Raw genomic sequence first — 23,238 nt, forward strand, 5'->3', positions numbered from 1 at the left:
TAATGACTCGCTGTGTTGACCCCTGACCTGAGACGTGCCGAAAGGAGAAGAAGAAGAAGAAGTCATAGTACCGCTTCCAACCAGTTGGCTTCCATCTTTCAGTCTGGTGGTTGGGATGTCAACCCTAAAATATTCAATGAGATTTTGCTGTATATTCCCCAAAGTCTTAAATACCGTATTTTCTGAACTATAAGACACTTCGGATTATAAGGCACACCTTCAATCAATGGCCTATTGAAAAACATTTTTTAAATATAGGGCACACTGCATTATAAGGCGCATAGGATAGAAGCTAGAATAGTGGCTGCGGTTGCGCTATGCATCCACTGGATGGTGCTATGCTAAGGGATTACAATACAATACAGTTTTATTTATGTCGAGCCGTCACAACCGCTGCAGCTGTAACAATGAGAACAACAATGAGTCACAAACATGGACCTGAAACAAATACAAGTGGCATTACAAAACTATAAATGAAAGACAAAAGTTCTGAAGACAATTGATTCAACAAAGAGGCACACAAACCTCATGGGGTCACATCGACAAGGGGCTAAATATCCTTCGAAGTCTTGCTTGTCTCCTTCTTCCTTCGTTTAGACAGTAGTTGACTTTGCTTTTGGTATTATCTTCGTTTCATAATGGCTGCGCAGAGCTCACAAAGTAGTTGTCTGTTTGAGTGTGTGTTGGCGAATTATTTGGATGTCAATTAGTGTCGGGCAGAACCCTTTTAGGTTACAATTGGTTCCTGCTCATAATCACCACCAGATGGCAGATAAACACGAACAGGGAAACTACTCAATGGGGAATATAAAGAGACTGTAAATCCATATATAAGGCGCATCGGATTATAGGGTGCAGTCGGCTTTTGAAAAAATTGAATGAAAATTAAATACTTTTAGGTGCGCTTTATATTGTGGAAAATACGGAAATGTGTGTGTTCAGTTTTTTAAAAATGATTCAAATGTATTTTTACGCTGTTTTGTTGAACAAAGAAAAATAAGACAAATTGTAAATTTCTTAGCTGTCAGTTATTATTTCGCTGCTTTTTAATGAAGTTTTGAACCATTGTTTTCTTATTTTTGTCAGCTTTTAAAGTTACAGAAAATAACTGACCAGTTTTGTCAGCCTCTGCTTGTCCCAAACAATATTCTTGTTTCAGTAAAATAATTTGCAAATAGGCCTTCAGTCATTGTAAAGCTTCACATGAAACTGTCTGAAACAATGGAATGCCAATTGCGACGACGATACATCAGCAAAATACGGTCATGGTTTACCGCCCACAAAAAGGGTGCGACCAACTGAAAAAGCTGGTCGCACCAGTGTGAGCAGTGCAAAAAGTTGGATGCGGAGCCCTGATTTTAATGATTTATTGCACTTGTGACAACGTGTGTGTGTGATTCTGCCGTCCCCGGGGCGTGCTTTGAGCTGTTCAATGACACCCAAAAACGAAACAAACACCGAAAAGAATTACACACATTGTATATTTAAAGACACATGGTTGGTTTTTAAAACATCACGAGTGAAATGGTGACGGGAAATGAGCCATTACTTCAGGAGTGATATTCCCTCAAATAACATTTACACACAAACGTTTGGAAACAAAGACACGGGTAAGATAAGATGACATGAAGGCACAAATTCTTCCCAATCGGTGAAAACCGAGTTGTATTTTAGTTCAATGGCCACTTCTGTTCGCTGTAGTTATTGGTTGTCAAGGAGGCTGAAATCCCATATTTGGAGCCGGTTAGTCATTTGTGGTAAAAGTGAAAACATTGGGTGTTAAAATTTGGAGTACCGTATTTTCCGGACAATAAGTCGCACTTTTTTTTTTTCCAGTTTTGGATACGATTTATACTCCGGAGCGACTTAGGTGTGAAATTATTATATCATTTCATGTGTTATTTTCACATTAAACCGCAAGAGGGCGCTCTAGACCTGCGTTGATAAGTCAACGATGAGTTTGACGCAGGAAGCGCCGCATTTTCTACCTCCGGAGTTCGCGGAGCTCTTTAAAAGTGACACGGATGATGAAGATTTCGTTGGATTTGGAGTGACACTGATGCTTTGGGAAACTTGTTAGCATGTTCTTTATGCTAGCGTTATCTGAATAACTTTTAGTTTCGTGAACATACCAAGTACGTTCTCAGTTCGTTGTTTATGCGTCATGTGACGTTAGCATATCGTACATTTTATTTTTATTTTAAATTGCCTTTCAAGATGACACGTCCGTTCTTGTTATTGGATTTTATGAAATACATTTCCGCAAAATATGCGACTTATACTCCAGATTCTTCTTTATGCTGCATTTTATGGCTGCTGCTGCGACTTATAATCTGTAAAATACGTTCATACAAAACTCCCACGCCCAGTTTGCCTTTATACTCACGCACAACCCACACGCGTTGTTTTGAAAATGTCTCTCAGTTTCACTCCAAGTCGGAGGGCGTGGCTACGGCTGGCACACCCCCGTGGTGGGGTTTCATTTGCGTTTCGCCGTTTTCACTTTGCGGCACAAGGACCAAAGCCACGACAAGAACGAAAGGGACTACTCGATGACTGTGTGATGTCTTGAACCGTATTGGGAAATTGATTAAGAAGGTAGCGGTGTAGCGACATGATGCGCGGTGCCTTTATGACAGTCTGCAGTCGCTTACCTTCAAAGCGTGTCTTTCTGCGTCTGCGACCACTTTGCGAGCGTGCCACAGCCGTGCACGACTTTGACAATTCACGACTGATTGGCTGCGGGCTGACTGATTCATCGGTCGGGCCCTAGTCTCCGTTTCTAATGGTCCTCTCTGGCTTTCTCCCATCTGGGCTATTCTTGTCCTCACAGAACAAGATGTTCAACTACAGCCAGGCGTGCGCCGGCGGCGCAAGCAATCAAGTCAATTCCAGCCGCTACAAGACGGAGCTGTGCCGGCCCTTCGAGGAGAACGGCGCTTGCAAGTACGGCGACAAGTGCCAGTTCGCCCACGGCATGCATGAGCTGCGCAGCCTGGTCCGCCACCCCAAGTACAAGACCGAGCTGTGTCGCACCTTTCACACCATCGGCTTCTGCCCGTACGGCCCCCGCTGCCACTTCATCCACAACCCCGAGGAACGTCGCGGGCCCCCGCCGCTTTCGCCGTTCAACAAGATGGGCTGCCCTCGCCTCCAGCACAGTTTCAGCTTCGCGGGCTTCCCCAGCTCCGGCGGCTCCCAAGACAGCCCCACCTCGGTCACGCCGCCTCCCGCTCGCTCCACCGAAGACCTGACCGAGTGGTCCGCCAATCCCTTCACCTGCTCAAGGCAGGAGATCGCCGGCCTGTTTGGCCCCGGTTGGGGGGCCCCTCCTGCGTGTGAGCCTCAACTTCCGGCCCGGCTTTCCCCGACGATCTCCTGTTTTTTCCAGCCGGCCTCGGAGGGGCCCCCCAGCCCCCTCAGCTCTCTGTCTGACCAGGAGGGTTACCAGAGCAGCCTTGGCAGTCAGAGTGACTCCGAGTCGTCCGCCCTCCTGGACGCGTCCCGCCGCCTCCCGATATTCAGCAGGCTCTCGGTTTCCGACGAGTAAGAAGATTTTTTTTTCGTGGAGCGACAAGAGCGAAGATGAGGACACCCCCCCCCCCCACACACACACACACACACACACACACACACATACAACTCCTCAGCTCTGTTTACAGAAGAACTCCGATATCCAATATCAGATGCCTTATCTTTTGAGGGTTTCACTTTTTCCGGTCGTGTTTTGCACCCCTTTTCAATTGCCGTCGGGTCTCTTTAACAAAACGAACAATTGCTAACCCAAGTATCGTCTCCGCGCGCGCGCCCCGGCCGCGGCGCCGTGTCGAAAAGAATGTGAAGCATTGCGAAATGTAGCTCCGATTTATAAAGCGGTAAAGCGCGCACTTTTCATCGGAAGCGGCAGTAACGCGAGGGAGGGCAGCTGTTGCGCCGCGTCTGTCGCCGTTGTTGCCAATCTCCGGGCAGCCCCCGCGTTATTGCCCGTGCCACAACCTTTGAAACCTCCCCGTGAAAGCTCAGTGTTTAATTTGTAAGGATCGCCTCAGCGAAGTGAACAAGCGGACATCAGGTGAGATTATTTTTTTTGTTTGTTTGTTTTGTCAAGCTAACAATCGGCCTCATCAAAACCCAGTTTCTTTAAAATCACGGCGAGTGAGCGCGCGCTGTTGTCGATGTCCGCTAGTCACACGTAGCTCCTACTTCGCAAGGCTGGAATCCCGCAGCTGTTCCGAGGACAGAAATGACAAGACGGTTTTTGGTGCAGGCCCCGCAGCGTGAAGAATCATTTTCCGGCGATTTCTCGTTGCCACGGGTTCTGTTTTGTTCCGAGTTTGTTTGATCACGGAGCCCCCCCCCCCGGGGCAATATTAGCTGGGCGCAGGAGGCGAGCTAAATTTCTAAAGTGTCAGCAGACGATGTTGAGCAGGCATTCGGAAGGTGCGGCCTTTGAGCTTGGCCAAGTTTTGCTCCTAAATGTTGAGTCATCGCTTTTGGTCTCTCCTCCCTGTCTTGGCCAGCTGAAGTGTTTCGCGTGATTCCCCCTTTGTTCATATCGATTGTATATTATTATTATTATTATCATTATTGTCTAGTTTATTCCATAGAGCCCTAAAGCGTCTCGGCTTTGGTTGTCACTGCTTATTTATCAAAGTATATTTATTGCTGATCTTAAGCATTTTTACGTTGTATTTATCTGTTAATGAAACAATAGTATATATTTTTTTTTTCTTTTGTTAAATTATGATCTTTCACAATCGCAAGATTGTGACAATGATTTTTTTTTTTTTTTTTAAATAGGAAAAAACAAGTACAATTGCTCACGGCTCTGAACACACACACACACACACACACACACACACATACAACTCCTCAGCTCTGTTTACAGAAGAACTCCGATATCCAATATCAGATGCCTTATCTTTTGAGGGTTTCACTTTTTCCGGTCGTGTTTTGCACCCCTTTTCAATTGCCGTCGGGTCTCTTTAACAAAACGAACAATTGCTAACCCAAGTATCGTCTCCGCGCGCGCGCCCCGGCCGCGGCGCCGTGTCGAAAAGAATGTGAAGCATTGCGAAATGTAGCTCCGATTTATAAAGCGGTAAAGCGCGCACTTTTCATCGGAAGCGGCAGTAACGCGAGGGAGGGCAGCTGTTGCGCCGCGTCTGTCGCCGTTGTTGCCAATCTCCGGGCAGCCCCCGCGTTATTGCCCGTGCCACAACCTTTGAAACCTCCCCGTGAAAGCTCAGTGTTTAATTTGTAAGGATCGCCTCAGCGAAGTGAACAAGCGGACATCAGGTGAGATTATTTTTTTTGTTTGTTTGTTTTGTCAAGCTAACAATCGGCCTCATCAAAACCCAGTTTCTTTAAAATCACGGCGAGTGAGCGCGCGCTGTTGTCGATGTCCGCTAGTCACACGTAGCTCCTACTTCGCAAGGCTGGAATCCCGCAGCTGTTCCGAGGACAGAAATGACAAGACGGTTTTTGGTGCAGGCCCCGCAGCGTGAAGAATCATTTTCCGGCGATTTCTCGTTGCCACGGGTTCTGTTTTGTTCCGAGTTTGTTTGATCACGGAGCCCCCCCCCCCGGGGTCAATATTAGCTGGGCGCAGGAGGCGAGCTAAATTTCTAAAGTGTCAGCAGACGATGTTGAGCAGGCATTCGGAAGGTGCGGCCTTTGAGCTTGGCCAAGTTTTGCTCCTAAATGTTGAGTCATCGCTTTTGGTCTCTCCTCCCTGTCTTGGCCAGCTGAAGTGTTTCGCGTGATTCCCCCTTTGTTCATATCGATTGTATATTATTATTATTATTATCATTATTGTCTAGTTTATTCCATAGAGCCCTAAAGCGTCTCGGCTTTGGTTGTCACTGCTTATTTATCAAAGTATATTTATTGCTGATCTTAAGCATTTTTACGTTGTATTTATCTGTTAATGAAACAATAGTATATATATATTTTTTTCTTTTGTTAAATTATGATCTTTCACAATCGCAAGATTGTGACAATGATTTTTTTTTTTTTTTTTTACAGTAATGTATTACACTGCAATGACATTTCTGTTAATGCATTTTTTTTCCCTCTTTGTTTTGGAACGTGATCTCAATTTAAAGCTAAGCGCACCGAGGTGGAGCATTTTTTTTTTTTTTTTTTTTAAATGACCTCCTGCACCTCCCGCATGTTGGACCGATACTTGGCCCAGTCTTGCACGCAAAGGGCGCAGGGTGGTATTAATGCTCGATTACAGCCGTTGGAATTTTTGCACTAAATATTTGGGAAACGTAACTCTCTTGTACGTCACGTGAATTGACATAAGAGAACAATATCTTATGCATTGGTTAGGTTGTATCGACGAAGTGACCAATGCTAATTCTTTATTCTTTTTTTTTTTTTAAACATATGAGCCTCGTTTACTTTACCACCTGCACCGTGCATTGACAAATGCTGCTTACAAAGTGTGTTTTAGGCCTCGAGAATGTAGACTGGTTCTGGAACAGTCCTGTCCTCATAGCAGTAACTGGGATTTGGGATTCATGTCATGTGATGCATCACGGAGTCTGTCGGGTGATTAGAGGAAGATTTCTCAGCTCATTTTTGTTTTTTTTAAAGAGTAAAACAAGCTTGCCTTTTTTCTCTATCACGCACAGATGTACGAGCACTTTTTGTCTTGATGATGATGATGATGATGATGTAAAAGGTTATTTTTGACCACTCTTTCCCATGAAGTGCCTAAAAAAAAAAACATTCCAGGTTTCACAGGTGTTGTGCCTTCCTATTTTTTTATGGTATGAATGCTTAAAAAGCCCTGAAATGTATTCCTGTAGGTAAAGAGGTTAACAGCATTGGAATGCAGCCGTGGCTGCTCACTACAGTAGCGTCTTTGTTTAATGGTTGATTTTGTGATGACAGATTGCAGTTAAAACCAATAAAACGTGTTTATATTGGATGTGTTAGTTTCTGTTTGTGAACAACACGGCACAGATTCAAAGGTTGTCCTGATTATACCAACACCGGTGCTTAAGATCATCCCGATGTTTCACTTGGAGATAAGTGTCACTTAACTCTTTACTCCCAAAGACGTTTTTAAACGTCTTTTCAGACTTGGTCCAGAATTGGCTGGTACTGAATGAGTTAACAGTCATTCAAATGGCTCACTGGCCACCGCATTCAGGCACATCTGTACAGCTACCGTATTTTCCGCACTATAAGGCGCACCTAAAAAGCATTTGATTTTCCCAAAAGCCGAGAGTGCGCCTTACAATCCGATGTGCCTTATATATGGATCAATATTCTGATTTATTTTTTACAACGTAGTATTTAAAAGTTCTGTAAAGTGCTTTGTTACATCTGCAGTGGTTGTGAAAGCTCTGTATAAATAAAGCTGGATTGAATTGTATTCCCTTTAGTGTAGCTCCATCTAGTGGATGCATAATGCAACCATAGCCACGATTGTTGCTTCTATTCGCCTTATAACGTGGTGCGCCCGATATATGAACAGTTTTAAAATAGGCACTTCATTGATGGTGCGCCTTATACTCCTAAGCGCCTTATAGTGCGGAAAATACGGTATTCAAATTACACTTATTACCCAAGCAGTTTTTGCACATGAGCAGAGTGTAAATATAAAATAAGAGTTTTGCTTGATGCTTTTCAAAAAAAGGTTTTCATCTGGAGTCGCAGTTTATTGTGGGTGTTTTCTTGAGAGGTGTTCAGCACAGTGCCTTATAAGCCTACCGTACTCCCAAATGCATCTAAAAAGCTTGTCATATGAAAAATGGTCCAGCTCAATATAATGCAATATTTCTAGGACAACCACGTTCACATGAGCTCAAACGGTAATATTTAAGACAGGATTATACGGTAGGGCAAGGAGCCATCCTTGGTAACGTCAACCTGAGTGGACGTGTATGCCACATGTCGAACGTGGCCTTTAACTCAATAGAAAAACAAAACAAGGGGGAAATAAATGTATAATCATCTGGTTGCTTAAATATGCACTCTCAAACTAAAACTGCTGGATGTTGCAACACCTGGTGGCTTTTACTATACCACTCTCTTTTTGGGTAGGGATTGATACTGTATCACTGTGGATCCATCTTGATGTGGATTTTGGAGGGATTGTTCAGTTTCTTTATGATGTCACTGTGAAGCCATATTTTCTCCGCTTGATGACTGCCCTCACCTTTCCACTGACGGAGTACATTGAATGCTTTGGAATTCATTTTGTTCTCTTAGCTGATACCATTTGAACGGAAACTCTTTGAAGATCGTGGTTTATGGTGAAACGTATCTGCAAAAATCTCACAAACCCACAAGAACATCTGATCTTTATTTGGGGTTAATCGGGTGCTTCAGATGGTGGCAAGTGTGTGTTTACTCCCATATAAGATAACACTGAATATGATTGGTGAAGGCGACTGGTTAGCACGTTGGCCTCACAGTGCTGAGGTGCAGGGTTCGATTCCGGCTCCGGCCTTCCTGTGTGGAGTTGTCACCGTGCTTTCGTGGGTTTTCTCCGGGTACTCCGGTTTCCTCCCACATTCCCAAAACATGCATGGCAGATTAATGGAACACTCTAAATTGTCCCTAGGTGTGACTGTGAGTGCGAATGGTTATTTGACTATGTGCACCCTGCGATTGGTTGATGACCAGTTCAGGGTGTCCCCACCGCCGACTGCGATAGGCTCTCTCTCTACATATATGCACAAACATAGAAAAAAATATATAGTTTAGTGGGGGAAAAGTTTTAAAATTAATTTAACTTGGTCCTCATATTTGTATATCACAAAAAGCATTTTTTTCGCTCTACGCTACCATTCTGGAGAAACTACTGTTGTCATGCTAAAATGAAACAACTTTAATAAAGATTATTTTTATGAGCCATATTGGCGACCCGGCCCTCTTCATCTCTTATTTCCTCAGAGATGTGTCGACGATTGAAAGCTCAGCAACAAAGTAAACGCGCACACTTATTTCCTCCTCTGCAAGGCTTCTCAGCTCTGAACTCGACATTTCTTTTTGTTTGCACTCCATGGCACCCCACCGCCCCACCCCCACAGTTTCTTTCACCCCGCCAGCTGTTAGCTGACATGCAGCAAAAACAAACAGAGTAAAGAACTATGTGAACGTTGGCAGGAAAAGGCTCCTTTTAATTGCCCCAGAGAGAGTGACATCATGATGAGATTGGGTGTCGGGTGGGGGGAGGGGTTAGGAGAAAGACAAAGTTAGGCTGCTTTGGGACAGATTTATTTATTTACCTCTTGTGGCTCATGATTGCGAATGGCCAAAATAAAGGGGGACCCATGATAATGGCAATAATGTATAAGCAATAAGAAAGTTGTTTGAATGACACGGCTGACATTTATTGATACTGGGTTCCTTTCCATGTGTGGAATGCCGTTAGAGAGGCAAGTTCTAGTTTTTAAAGAGGACAAGAGTTAAGAACAATTCCAAGCTCTATGATGGTGACAGATTGAACCCCCCCACCCACCCTGTGGTCTGACCCACATTTAATTTAATAGGCTCCGGAGGGATGTGTATGCGTCCTTATAAAGAAACATGGATCTGTGAGAAAGGAAAAAAACAGTACCAGAAATGCCCACCAGGTTTCTTAAGTCTCGTTAATAAAATGTCCCCAACCTTTTTTGCCGCACGGATCGGTTTAATGTCAGACAATATTTTCAGGGACCGGCCTTTAAGGCCGGATAAATACAACAAAAGAACATGATATGACTTGTGGTATTTTCTAAACATCATGATAAACAAGAATCATGACACGAGGAATGTCCTATATGCCCCCAACGCTCTCTGGTCGCTATGGTAATGTTTAAACGTGCCTTCAAAATAAGATACACCGCAAATAAAAAGTGCATGAAAAGTGGGCTTGGTGCGTGGGAATCTCCCGTTGAGATAAATCCGTATTTTAAGTAGGACTTTTGATACTGTCTATTCAATGTAGCCTTCTTTTTAGGATCCTCTTCTCCATTTGTGTCTCTGTGCATGTTACTAATATATTTTTTGTGTTAATGCACAATGCACCCTTAATCATTCTATCGGTCTCACTTTCACAAAAAGTATTTAAAAAAGAAAATAAAACAAAGCAGGTAGTCTTTAACCTATGGTGGCGCGTGTATTGAAAAAAATATATATAATTGCAGGAAAAAAAATATTTTTCTAAAATTTTACTTTAAAACACTAAGTTGGATAAGAGTGTCTAATTTTTAAAAAATGCCACATGGGTTCCAAGCTGCTTTTCTCCAGAAGGGGCTTCACCATTAAAAGGCGGCTAGGAAGACAACCCGTCTGAGGACAGCAACCGACGACATGTAAAATCTGTTCCTCGCAGAATCCATAAAATGTCTTTAGAAGCGAAGTGGGAATTGGATCTAAAAGGCAGATTGTTGGATTTATCTGGGGGAAAACTTGACCCAGTGTCCTTGCATATAAATGACTGTCCAGCTTTATTAAAACTTACGCATTTGATGCATGAACACACGTTGCAACAGCAGGAAGGCCGGGGCCCGGAATCATAAATAAATACAAACCATACTGTCTTAAAAAAAAACAATCTGTAATTATGTTTTGTCACAAGACGGGTGGATGCATTGAAAATTAAATAGGTAGAAAAAAAAAACGCTTGGCCATGTCGGCACTGATACGAAAATCAGGATCCACCAGCATTTGTGCCACAAGGGAGGAGTATGAGAATAGTACTCAATATGTCATACCTTAATACCCCTTGCCAAAATATCGTGTCCCATACTTTGCTACATGACCTCTGGGAAATGGGAGGAAGGATGTGGCTTAAGCCACCGCCATTAACCAACAGATGTTTAAATGGAGCAAAAACCTTCACAAAGCGCAGCACACTGTCATGTTTGCGCACGGTTAGAAGTCCCAGAGGTAGCAGACGCGGGGTGTACGGAACAAAATGTATCAAGAAAACACTTGGAGGGGGGACACACTGGAAAAACTAATTTGATAGCATTAACAAAGTCCTGGAAAAACCCAAAGGAACAAGTGAACACCTGGGAAATAAAACAACATGGCGATCCGACAGCAAGCGGTCGGTGTGGCAGTCCTCAAGTATGCAGGTGATGATGATGTCAATGACATCAGTGACAAACAGAACCATAACAGTATACATTAACCTGCCACGCATGTTTTTGGAATGTGAGAGGAAACCGGAATACCCGGAGAAAACCCACACGGGCACGGGGAGAACATGCAAATTCCACACAAGAAGGCCAGAGCCGGAATCGAACCCTGAAGCTCTGCACTGTGAGGCAGATGTGGTAATCAGTCGACTGCTGTGCCGCCCTGCTTCGACATAATTTTCGAATATATTTTTATATTAGATTTCCTACAAGATACGAAGGAAAAACAAAAATTAGCACAGGTCAGCAGTGTCACAATATTGGTCAAATAAATCATCCCCAAAAAAATCTAAGTGACACTCACCAAATATTTTGAATACAAAAAAATATATTAGATCAGCATTTTTTTTTCTTTTTTTACAACTTTCTCGACATACAATGTAATTTTTGTTGAACCCTTTTATGCACCCTGTAACCCGAAAACATGATAAATTGTCCACTGTCATAACCGCTGTCCCTGAAAAGGGTTCATTGATTTTCCATTTTCTTGCACAGCGGTCGACTGGTAAAGCATGTTCAATTCTTCAGAATAAAAATTGACTTTTTTTTTTTTTTTATCCCTGTCAGAAATATCTTTTGGGACACACAAAGCCATTTCTGATGAAAATTTGCGCTGACCAGTGTAAGTCTTGGCAAGTGTTCTTTTAACCCATTCATGGACAAGAGGTTATTACAGTGGACAGCTTCTCATGTTATCAGGTTGTTGACTTGGTGTAAAAGTGTTCTTTTAACCCATTCATGGACAGAGGTTACTGCAGTGGACAGCTTCTCATGTTATCAGGTTACAGGGGCCATGAAAGGGTTAAACTCCAGCTCATAGTGTAGGAGACTGTTTATGTTATTCAATTGATTTTCTGTTTTGTCGCATTATTTTCGCTTTTCTGAGCGTCAGTGAAGTGATCGTTAATTTACGTTTTTTTCGGAGGCGGCCCTTGAACACCTCTCGAGTTAGACGGCAGTTGAGAAGGCGCGTAGTCCAACATCGACGTGTCTGTATCTGCTTCAGTGTGAAACGTATGAATAATGTGTATGTTTTAAAAATAAAGCAACACGACAGCTCTCTTTGTTTCGGAGCCGCAACAATCGTATAACAACAACAACAGTGAGTTTTATTGAAAAATGAAACTGAATTTTGCGAGAAGATGCCTATATTACTGCTTAATTAACAGTGCTGCCGTGCAAACAGGTTCAGCTCTGAGCTAAGTGACGGGTCTGAAATAAGTACTTTGGTCGAGTTAAGCCCCCCCCCTGCCCCTGCCCCTACATAGCTGAGACAAGCTTCTGCCTGCAGCTTGAAAACGGCCAAAGAAATAACTGCATAATTCAAAGGTATATCGAGAATAATAGCTATTTTTATTTGAATGAGGTAAATAACACAAGATCCTTGTGCGAAAAGCGCACGGGCGTCCAACAGTTTGTGCCCGCTCGTCAGACAAACAAGAAGGAAGAGCCACAAATGACACCATTGTTACCTAATTGAAAAACCCTGGAGGATCCCCCCCACCCTCACCCCCACCATGGGAACTGAAGTCATGGGAATGGTTCCCATGGCAACAGCCTGTCGGAGCCTGTTAATGATCTGAGCCTGGTGACTTAATGCTTTGTCCTGACCATGAGCAGCTGATCATCTTCCTCTCTCCACAGCTCCCTTCCATAACCACAACCAAGTTTTATATACCTAAATACCGAGTGTGACAACCGGACAGTCTACCAAATACATCAAAATGCAAAACTAGACATGCCCCGGCACGAAAATGAAAATGCATTCTACTTTCTGTCACCAAAAGTGTTTGACCATTCCCACTGTTTTCTGCGGATTGAGCTTCCAGTTGTTTGCATAGTACCAAGCAGCTAGAGGGACACTTCATCTGCAAACGTAATCAATTTGATGGTGGTGGTGTTGGAAATGCAGTCTTTAAAAGTGTTTGACCATTCCCACTGTCTTCTGCGGATTGAGCTTCCACAGTTGTTTGCAGAGTACCAAACAGCTAGAAGGGACACTTCCTCTCTGTAGGCAGATTCCTCATTATCCGTGATGCAACCGACGAAGGTGACGTCATCCGCAAACGTAAACAATTTGATGGTGGTGGTGTTGGAAATGCAGTCTTTTGTATCTGGAAAGTAGGAAAAAAAATGGTGATAGCACGCATCCCTGAGGAGCCCCAGGTTGGTGTACTATGGATTAGATAGAGGAGAACTAAACTGTTTTTGAGCCGCTTGGCAGGATTGTATTAAAAGTGGCAGTGAAATCCACAAAACTATTACTCTACTGTGGTTTGGAGCAAAATGAAGACTTTGATTCACTGCATCATCCAGTGAGCAGTTATCTTTGCATGCTAACCGGAATGGATTGAGATAGGACGGCACAAGCCACTTAGGGTATTTCATGTCGACTGTTGAGTGAGGGATGACTTGGAACAAGTAAGAATAAAAAAAAAAATTTTTTAAAAATAAATTTGTTAAAAATGTCAGTAAAAACCGGTGCTAGCTAGCTAGCTTGCACAGTGCAAGTGGCAGGTGAGATTTGCTTCTGCTTTCCACATTTTTGGAGACTGGCTGTGGCTGCGTTACGTTTTTAATTGTCAAATGGGCCCATCTGAGTTAAATAATGGTCCGAATTTCCGAGGGCGGTACGACAAAGACAACAAAATGCTGCTTTATGGAGAGAGGAAAAACAATCTGATATACTTTTTCCCCCCAGAGTGCGACAGCTGACTATTTGTTTCTATTTAGGTAAATCATGCTTCAAACCGCATGAGTTGAAATTCGCCCAGAGCGAAACGCAATGATTTTGGCCGCTTATTCTCAATGTTTGTATTCAGCTGTTAAGACAAGCGACTCCTTTGGTGTTAACTTCGGGCTAGACGTAGACACATGCAAATATAATCAAAGTAAACTCCCCGGGTGCATGAAAGGGCTTGTAGTTTACGGCAATAAACTTCAGCAAGGGACTGCGATGTTTATGTCGTATGGAAACCTCAAGTCTCAGTAAAAGTAACAACCACATTCTTCTTGAATCGTTATCGGTCTGTCACGGTAAACTTATTTTGTTGCAGAGAGAGCACACATTAGAAAAACAGACGGCAGGAAGGGCAGCCCGATGTCCTCATTTTCCTCCACCTGTAGTCCCCCCCCCCCTCACCCCTCCCAGCTTGGATGCATCCATTGACTCGGTGCTAAATTTAGAATATCATCGGTCCAGAAATTCAGGGACCAAGCTGGCAGGCATTGTTCCTCTATTGTTCACAAGCGGGGTGTCGCTTAGACTCACATCCACAAATACAAACGAAAATGCAGCCAAAATCCGGAAGCAAACAGAACGCTGTGGCTGCCCTACCGCCAAGTGGCCTCAATATTCATTCATTCATTCATTTTCCGAACCGCTCGATCCCTACTAGGGTCGCGGGGGGTGCTGGAGCCTATCCCAGCCGTCTTCGGGCAGTAGGCGGGGGACACCCTGAATTGGTTGCCAGCCAATCGCAGGGCACACAGAGACGAACAACCATCCACGCCCACATTCACACCTAGGGACAATTTAGAGTGTTCAATCAGCCTACCACGCATGTTTTTGGAATGTGGGAGGAAACCGGAGTACCCGGAGAAAACCCACGCAGGCCCGGGGAGAACATGCAAACTCCACACAAGGAGGCCGGAGCTGGATTCGAACCCGGCACCTCTGCACTGTGAAGTCGACGCGCTAACCACTGGACTACCGGGCCGCCTGGCCTCAATATATTCGAGTTAAATGTCATAAAGAACAACACCATCCTCTTTCTTGGAGAATCAAATGATGGTTCCACTACAACAATAAACAAAACCACAAGGTGCAGTAATTACTGTAATGCCATTTGAGTTCATAAGGTGTATCAGTCACAGTTGCACAAAAAAACAAACAAACACGTGCAAAGTTTTGAAACCTGTTTTTGTGGTTGCAGGCTGCAATTAAAGGGGCAGAACATTTTATTCAGCGTGCACTTCGATTGTGCAAACCAGATTGGTGAGAAATGCATCGAAGTGGAACCTGTGTACACTCGCAGTGGCTCTTGTGCTGAGTCATCGTCGTGGAGCCAGAGAGGAAATTCAACACAAGAGCTGGAAAGACAAAAACGACGAGAGCTGGATGTGGAATTTCAATGTTTACCGTGTGGCAGGTATCAAATGCTTGGCCAAATTCCTGTCCTGACTTGTTTTTGGCACCAAAGTTTACAACTCGAAACAATTTGGCAGGACGTGGATGGAAACATGCAACTCGAGCTTGAGTGCATGTGAACTACTTAGACACTTTTGGATTTAGCAAGTTAGTGATATCGTGACACTTCCTGTGTCACGGACTGGATTTTGTGCTCACCAGAGGTTTCAAATCCAGGTCCAGAAAGTAAAAACCCTGCCACGGTTTGGCATTAGCCACAGGTTCTTCTAATCAGGTGGCAGGTAAATGGAGCTTGTGGCGCTCGCCGATGGCTCCACTGTCAGGAGTTAACAGGAAAATTAAGATGCCTGCAAGATGGAGCTCGAAATTAAAGGGACACTAGATTGGCCTGAACATTGGCACGAGTGACGGCCAAATGAAGCTTCATGAAGCAATGAAGCTTTGCAACCAAATGATTTGCACATGGTTCAAAGCTTCATGGTGCTTCATTTTCTCAATGGTGCCATCAAGTGGTCTAGAAGCCCAAAAGGTCAACAGTGTTGAGAATTCTTTGGCTGTTTGTTTCAGAAAATGATATGAATGTGCTTGTGTGACTCTATGAACAAAATGCAACAAGTGCTATGAGGATAATTTGTTTGTCATTTTTATTTAGAAGTAACAGCTTTCCCAGAGTGTTTGGCTTTGAACGGTTTCTTTTTAGAAAATATTCTTTCACAGGGCATATTCAAGACATGTCGTTCCATCTTGTCTCGACTTCTTGACCGAGCTTTACAGTGCTGGCCAACTCATTTGCATTATATGTTACACCGTTTAATTTTGCTAACGTAAGATTGGTCCGGTTTCACGAGTCTCCTTGCTGTCATGCGGGGCTCAGTAATGCCTCAGCATCACCGGAATCCACAAAATGTGAGATGACCAGCGATCACCACTGCGTTTTTGCGGACGCTTTATACCATCGTCTGTACTGTATTTGCAATGCCCGCCAAACCTTCGTGGGAACGCCCCTCCCATTACTCGACATGAACCTCGAAGCCTCCACACGTCACCCTTTGAAAAACTCACTGGTGACTTTTGTTTTGTGTGTGTGTGCGTGTGTGTGTGTGTGTGTGTGTGAGAGAGAGAGAGAGAGAGAGAGAGAGAGAGAGAGAGAGAGAGAGAGAGAGAGAGAATTTTAGCACAAATTGTAACGTGCCCAAATTGGAATTATTTTGTAAAAGAATTTTTAAGGGGAAAAAAAATATTGATTACTGTACCTGTGGAAATGACGGTAGCAGGAAAAATAATCCTGGTTATCTTGCAGAGGCTCTTAAATACATTGGACTGCTTTGGAAAAATCTCTTTCTCTCTCTGTCCATTTTTCAAACTCATCTTCAGCATTGATTTTGCTCTATAAATAAAGTGGAGTTGAGATTTGAGACGAGCAAATTTAATTGGTGAGATAAAAAAGTGGATACATAGACATGCAGCACTTTTTGAGGTTTTATTAAAAAAAATAAACAACAAATGTTCCAAGTCCGTAAGCTTTATAATGCTTGCAGCAAGCTACAACTAGTATCTTAAACTCTGGTGTCACTGTGATGCCACTGTTGGTACAAGATTCAGTTTTTATTATATACAGTATCACCTTCTCTCAGTGTACTTTTACACATGAACAAGTTTTAGAGTTTGGTCAGGAGGGAAATCAAATGACTCGATAATGAAACATTTTGGGATGGCGACCCCGAAATTTAAAAGAAAAAATAGGTCCAGAAATAAAAAAGCAATACAAAAAAAAACTTGGGACTAGAAAAGAAATTGGCACCCAAATGTGTATCGATGAAACATTTTGGGACGGCGACCCCGAAATTTAAAACAAAAAAATAGGTCCAAAAATAAAACAGCAATACAAAAAAAACTTTCAAATGGGACTAGAAAAGAAATTGGCACCCAAATGTGTATTTTTCTGGCTTTTTTCCATGTGTGCATAATTTCACAAGAGTCACTGTGATGATGACGATGATGAAAAGAGTGATGACTTTCACTGCATTTTGGCGCATCCATTTAGGTTGTATCGAGGCCAATCGCAGTTCTCACCCCGATAGACTGGAGACTCGGATCAGTGCCCTCATAAAATCTCTCCTCGTCGTCGTTTTCTAAAACGCAGAGAGAACCAATATCAGCCATCAGAAACACTGCCGAGGACACGCAGGAAGCAGGCTCAGACGAGTCCACGTTTAGGCTGTAATGCCAATTTTCACAAATGCAGATGCACAGACATTTTTGGGGGGGCAGGTACTCCAGTCCCCCCCCAAAAAAGGGACCTGTCATCGAAAATAGTTTTCGGACTTTTTTTTTTGCCTTGTTATTGAAAATCGAGAGTAGGCGTGGATATCTGCTGATTTTTTTTTTTTTTTTTAATCAGCCTAAGAGTGAATTCGCAACTGCCGAACCGTCACTGCGTAGGAGTTGACTGCAGTCGAGACTTGGGAACAAAGAAGAAATGAACAAATTAATCACGATAGTTGTCGACGGATTATTTTTGGTAACTGTGACCGTTCTAAAAATGCCCTTTTTTGTGTCCTGTGTTGACCCTGGAGGAAATCAAGATAAAGTGAATAAAGCCGAAATACTTTTAAACAATAGAGACTTTCAAACGTCAAGCTGAAGTGTTTTTGTTTTGCTCCATATGCCAGTAGAAGGAGAAAAACAATGAAGATAATTTAAAAAAAAAAAAAAAAAAAAGACAAATCATTTCAATTTCCTTTCAGAATCGTTTTTTTTCCTCATGACCGTATTTTCCACACTAAAAGGCGCACTGGATTATGAGGCGCACTTTCAATGAATGGCCTATTTTGTAATTTTTTTCATACATTGGGCGCACCGCATTACAAGACGCAATCTACATTGCATCCACTAGATGGGGCTACGCTCAAGGAAATGCCAGCAGAACTCTACATTACACGACACTACACCCTAATTGACAAACTACCGTAATGACCATACACAAGGCGCATCGGATTTTAAGGCGCGCTGTGAGCTTTTAAGAAAATGGAAGACTTTTAGGTGCGCCTTTTAGTGCGGAAAGGAAAGAAATGAATGGCTACGAGCCGATCCACAAAAAAACGGCGTTCCAGAAACAAAAGGAGATACGAAGTGCTCCTGAGGTGCTCGTTCAATATTCCAAACACAGCAAGAGTTTTTGCAGACGCGTCACCAGATGGTATCGGCATTGGAGCCGTACTCACATAAAAACTGTCAGACGACAGGTCGCGGCCTGTGACCTACATCTCAAGAGGACGGACGGACACTGACAGACGCTCACTGTCACGTGGGCGTACGACAGACTTTCATCCTACCTCATGGGACTACAGTTCACACTGGTAACAGACCACAAACCCCTGGTCCCCCTTCTGAGCGCAAGATCCTTGGATGACCTTCCACCGTAATCTTAAGATTCAAACTGAGGTTGCTTCACTCTTCTTTCCAAATCATCCATGTCCCGGGAAAAAGCCTTATCACCACTCAAGCGCTGTCACACCCTCCGAAGCATTGAGTTTTGACCTCATCAGAGCCCGCTGGGTTTTTTCTTTATGTCCCGTTAGCTTAATCCTCACGCACCAACGGAACACACAAGGTTGATGTGGTTTGGCTGCTCCAATTACCAAATTCCAGCCACAGAATTACAACGTGGTGATGACACCACCTTGCAGATGGGTCATAACAAAATGCACATGTGGACTATGTGGAAAACATCCATTTTTGGAGGACGAAAAACATGACAAAATAATCTCGACACTCATCTGAACACCCATGTCTCAATCCCTACAACTCCAACCTGAGAGTCCACTGCTCTGTCTCTCCACCGAAATGGATAATGGACCAATAAGACTTCCTAATTAAATAATGTTTAATCCAAAAAAAAGAAAAAAAAAGATGCATTGAGGGTGACGGGTCGAGAATATGAAGTGCAAAAAAAAAAAGACGGAGAATGATTCAGTGATGGGGAAATACAAAGAGGGTGGCAAACCTTGAACAGAGAGGGCTTTGTCTGCAATACGGATTGTGGATTGAAGCCAGGTTTCGCGCAGTGTTGAACAATGTCCTCCGATTGCATTCCAGTGTAGTGGTTATGCGTCACTTTTACCGTATTTTCCGGACTATAAGTCGCAGTTTTTTATCCATAGTTTGGCCGGTGGAGCGACTTGTGTGAAATGTGTGAAATTTTTTTGAAATGATTATATCAGTTCACATTATTTTCACATTAAACCGCAAGAGGGCGCTCTAGGCCTGTGTTGATAAGTCAACGGTGAGTCTGACGTAAGTGACGTAGATGAGGAAGCGCTGCATCTTCTACCTCTGCAGATGGCGGAGTTATTTCTTTTGATTTAGTGATTTGGAGTGACAGTGATGGTTTGGTAAACTTGTTCGCATGTTCTTTCTGCGAGAGTTATCTGAATAACTGAATATGCTACGTGAACATGCACGTTCTCAGTTCGTTGCTTATGCGTCATGTAACGTTAGCATGTAGTACACTGTTGGATTTTATCAAATAAATTTCCCCCCAAAATGCGTCTTATACATCAGTGCGACTTTTTTTTGTTGTTTTTTTTTCTTCTTCATCATGGATTTTATGGCTGGTGCGACCTATACTCCGGAGCGATTTATAATCCGGAATATACGGGAATTTATTCTTATCCGCACTTAACTATTTCTTGCTCCTTATCTGTTCTCCGTAGCTGATTTATCCTACATCTGTTTGACTGGCCGTCATCGCCACATTGGAATTTTTTAACCGGATTATACAGCTACATCATCGATGACTAGTGCATAAGCGAAGTATATTTCGGTCCGTTAAGAGAACAAGCTAAAAAGACGAACTCAAGTAAAACAATACTTTTAAAGTTTCAGTTGACATTTTAAATTTTTTTTTTTTTTTTAAATACACCAAGTGTTGGCATAGACAAGCGAAAACATTACATTCAAGGCCACTAACTCCCACTAACTTTATAAAAAAAATTTTAAAAGTCTTCAAAACGACCGCTGTGGGTTGTTGGAAAGATTAAGTGAAGTGTTCAAAATGAGATTATAATTCAACCAAAGAAAAAAACGAATGGACACAGTATGTGATGCGTTTGGATTTGTCAGACTGTATTGTTTATTTTGTGCACTTTGGAAGAAACCGACTATCACCTTGACATCGTGATTATATCTAACAATTAAAGTTGCATTCCATTTTTATTTCTCTATTTGTGAAATTGCTTGCTTTATTTCAAATAAGCCAAACACTTACTCACCATCCATACAGATTCCTTCCTTCTTGATTGTGTAGTTCAGCACAGCAAAGGGAGCCACGGGTGACTTGGCGACCAATAGCTGTGGAGATGCAAATATCGATAGAGCAAGTATCGTCAGCTAAACAGCAAAAAAAGATGATTAATAGATGATGTAAAGGAATAAAGAATTTACGGATATAGTGTATAAATAAAAATCATCTTAAAATACTGCGCGTATATGACAAACATACTGGATGTATGTACATAAATGTATGTACCGTATTTTCCGCACTATAAGGCGCGCCTAAAAGCATTCAATTTTTTCAAAAGCTGACAGTGCGCCTTTTAATCCGATACGCCTTATATATGGATCAATATTCAGATTTCTTGGACGTGGTATTTTAAATCTTTTGTAAAGTGCTTTGTTATGCTGCAGAGGTTATGAAAGCACTATATAAATAAAGCTGTATTCTATTGTATTCCCTTTAGCGTAACCCCATCTAGTGGATGCATAACGCAACTGCAGTCACTATTGTAGCTTCTAATTTACGCGCCTTATAACGCCGTGCACCTTATATATGAAAACAGATTTAAAATAGGCCATTCATTGAAGGTGCGCCTTCTACCCCGAAGAACCTTATAGTGCGGAAAATACGGTACGCATACCCATATACATATGTATATTAAAAAATACACACTTATACATGCATATATCAGTTATTGTCTATCAAAATATTTTGTGTGTGTGTATATATACACATTATATATACATTTATATTTTTGGTGGATGATCGCCAGAGTGGTCACTGCTTGGTTCAGGACATGAACAAAATTAAACAAACTGTCAAATTGAGGTCAGCCGCACTTCCTCCTCTCTTGGGACACTCGTACCCATGGAAGAATGGAAGTATGCGAATCGACAACATGCGACTGGAGAAAATTATGAAGTCTTTGAAAACTTTTCCATGTGTGCAGCCAAGAATTTATATACAATAGAGAAGTGTTGCATAATCTATTATGTAAATCTAACCCCCCCTCCCCTACCCCCACCCTCCACATCATGTCTCAGTTGGAGACACACAACCTGTTCCTGACCTCTTCACAATTTATTCAAGACATTTTAGATTCAATTATCTTTCCAACAATCAATGATCTTTGTGCGCTCGTCTATAGTTAGTGGATTTTTGTCCAATGAATGAAAGATTGTGAACATCTTGTTTCAGTCGCCAGTGGATGCTGGATCTGGAACACTTGGCGATGAATAACATCCTTATGCAGCTAATCTTGTGTTAACCGAATCCTGAGGTGCAGCACCACATGAAAAACAGACTGAAATTTGAAGCTAACAAGCTCCAGATGATGTTCATTTCTTCTCTGTCGTTCTAATAAACTTTGAGTATCGGTGCTATTTCACAGCAGATTAGAGTACCCCAGAAACTACGACGTATGTGAATATTGCAGTGTCAGACCACATTAGGGTTCAGTCCACTGCCATCAGATTAATGTGCAATTACTATCACCCACGTCTGATGCAGACAAAGTCCACCTCCAAAATTATCTCACGATTTGACATGATTTTGAAATTTGACAGAATTTGAACGTCCTTATCGTGGAACAAAATTATTGTTTGGTTACATCATCATACGAAACAATTTGTCTATGAGACGCCATCCATCCCATACTCATGATCAACCAGGACATTTTGAAAACCCTCGATGCAGAACACTCCCATTTGGGACACAGGATGTCATTTCACATTTTGGGACTGAGTACCATCGACTGCAATTTGGAGGCTCTGATTCTCATATCAACAGTTTTGCTCTTTTTTTTGAGAATCGACCGAGTAAACACGGAATGTCAGAACTTGCCAGGAGATGAGAAGTAAGCCAGTAAGAACACATCAAATATAGCCAACACAGTGACACTGAGAATTTACCATTTTGCCCACAAAATAATTCTGAAGGTGGGGGAGAGAAAGAAATTCCTCAAGGCCAAACCGGCTCATTGTAGGGAAACCAGCACAGGGCTCCCATCAGCTAAATTCAGTTTAATGATGAGTTATATATTTTATCATTAATTTTTTTCAATGCCAGTCCCTCAAAAAAAAGTCCATCCATCCCTTTGCTAATCCACTTATGCTCACAAGGGTCGCGGGCGTTCTGGAGCCTATCCCAGCTGTCTTCAGGCAGTAGGCAGGGGACACCCTGAATTGGTTGCCAGCCAATCGCAGGGCAGACATAGACAAACTAACATTTGCGCTCACAATCACACCTAGGGACAATTTGGAGTGCCCAATCAACCTGCCATGCATGTTTTTGGAATGTGGGAGGAACCGGAGTACCCGGAGAAAACCCACACAGGGGAGAAAATGCAAACTCCACACAGAAAGACCAGAGCCGAAATCGAAACCTGAACCTCTGCACTGTGTGGCAGACGTCCTAACCAGTCGCTCACCCTGCCGCGCCCCCAAAAAAAGCCAACGTGAAAATGGTCCACAGCACAAAAAACCTTGGGGCCTGCTGCCCTACATCTTAGCATTGAGGTCTTGAGAACTGCTTTCCAATATGTATTTTTTTTGTTGCTTTCATTCATTGCCAGTGGCGCAGCGCACAGACTGTATCAATTTTTAATTTAGGTTATTCATCAGTTTTATGTACGTCATGGGGGGGGGGGGGGGGGGGGTCTC

At 42.8% G+C, this 23,238-nt stretch overlaps 2 protein-coding genes across 2 annotated transcripts in view; one reads left to right on the top strand and one right to left on the bottom strand.

Annotated features, from left to right (window-relative positions):
- The window catches only part of zfp36l1b (zinc finger protein 36, C3H type-like 1b), a 9,115-nt gene extending 4,539 nt beyond the window's left edge, over positions 1 to 4,576 (top strand). The window contains exon 2 of the mRNA XM_019871569.1: positions 2,834 to 4,576. Coding sequence (XP_019727128.1) covers positions 2,834 to 3,550 — 717 coding nt within the window. The 3' untranslated portion in view covers positions 3,551 to 4,576. The remainder of the gene's footprint in view (positions 1 to 2,833) is intronic.
- A 12,623-nt stretch (positions 4,577 to 17,199) lies between these two features.
- The window catches only part of rad51b (RAD51 paralog B), a 16,100-nt gene continuing 10,061 nt past the window's right edge, over positions 17,200 to 23,238 (bottom strand). The window contains exons 9-10 of the mRNA XM_019871534.1: positions 20,574 to 20,652; positions 17,200 to 17,432 (exon numbers count right to left, since the gene is read on the bottom strand). Of these exons, the coding sequence (XP_019727093.1) occupies positions 17,341 to 17,432; positions 20,574 to 20,652 (171 nt within the window). The 3' untranslated portion in view covers positions 17,200 to 17,340. The remainder of the gene's footprint in view (positions 17,433 to 20,573; positions 20,653 to 23,238) is intronic.

Source organism: Hippocampus comes, unplaced genomic scaffold, assembly GCF_001891065.2.
Source record: "Hippocampus comes isolate QL1 unplaced genomic scaffold, H_comes_QL1_v1.1 scaffold100, whole genome shotgun sequence".
NCBI classification, from domain to species: Eukaryota; Metazoa; Chordata; class Actinopteri; order Syngnathiformes; family Syngnathidae; genus Hippocampus; species Hippocampus comes.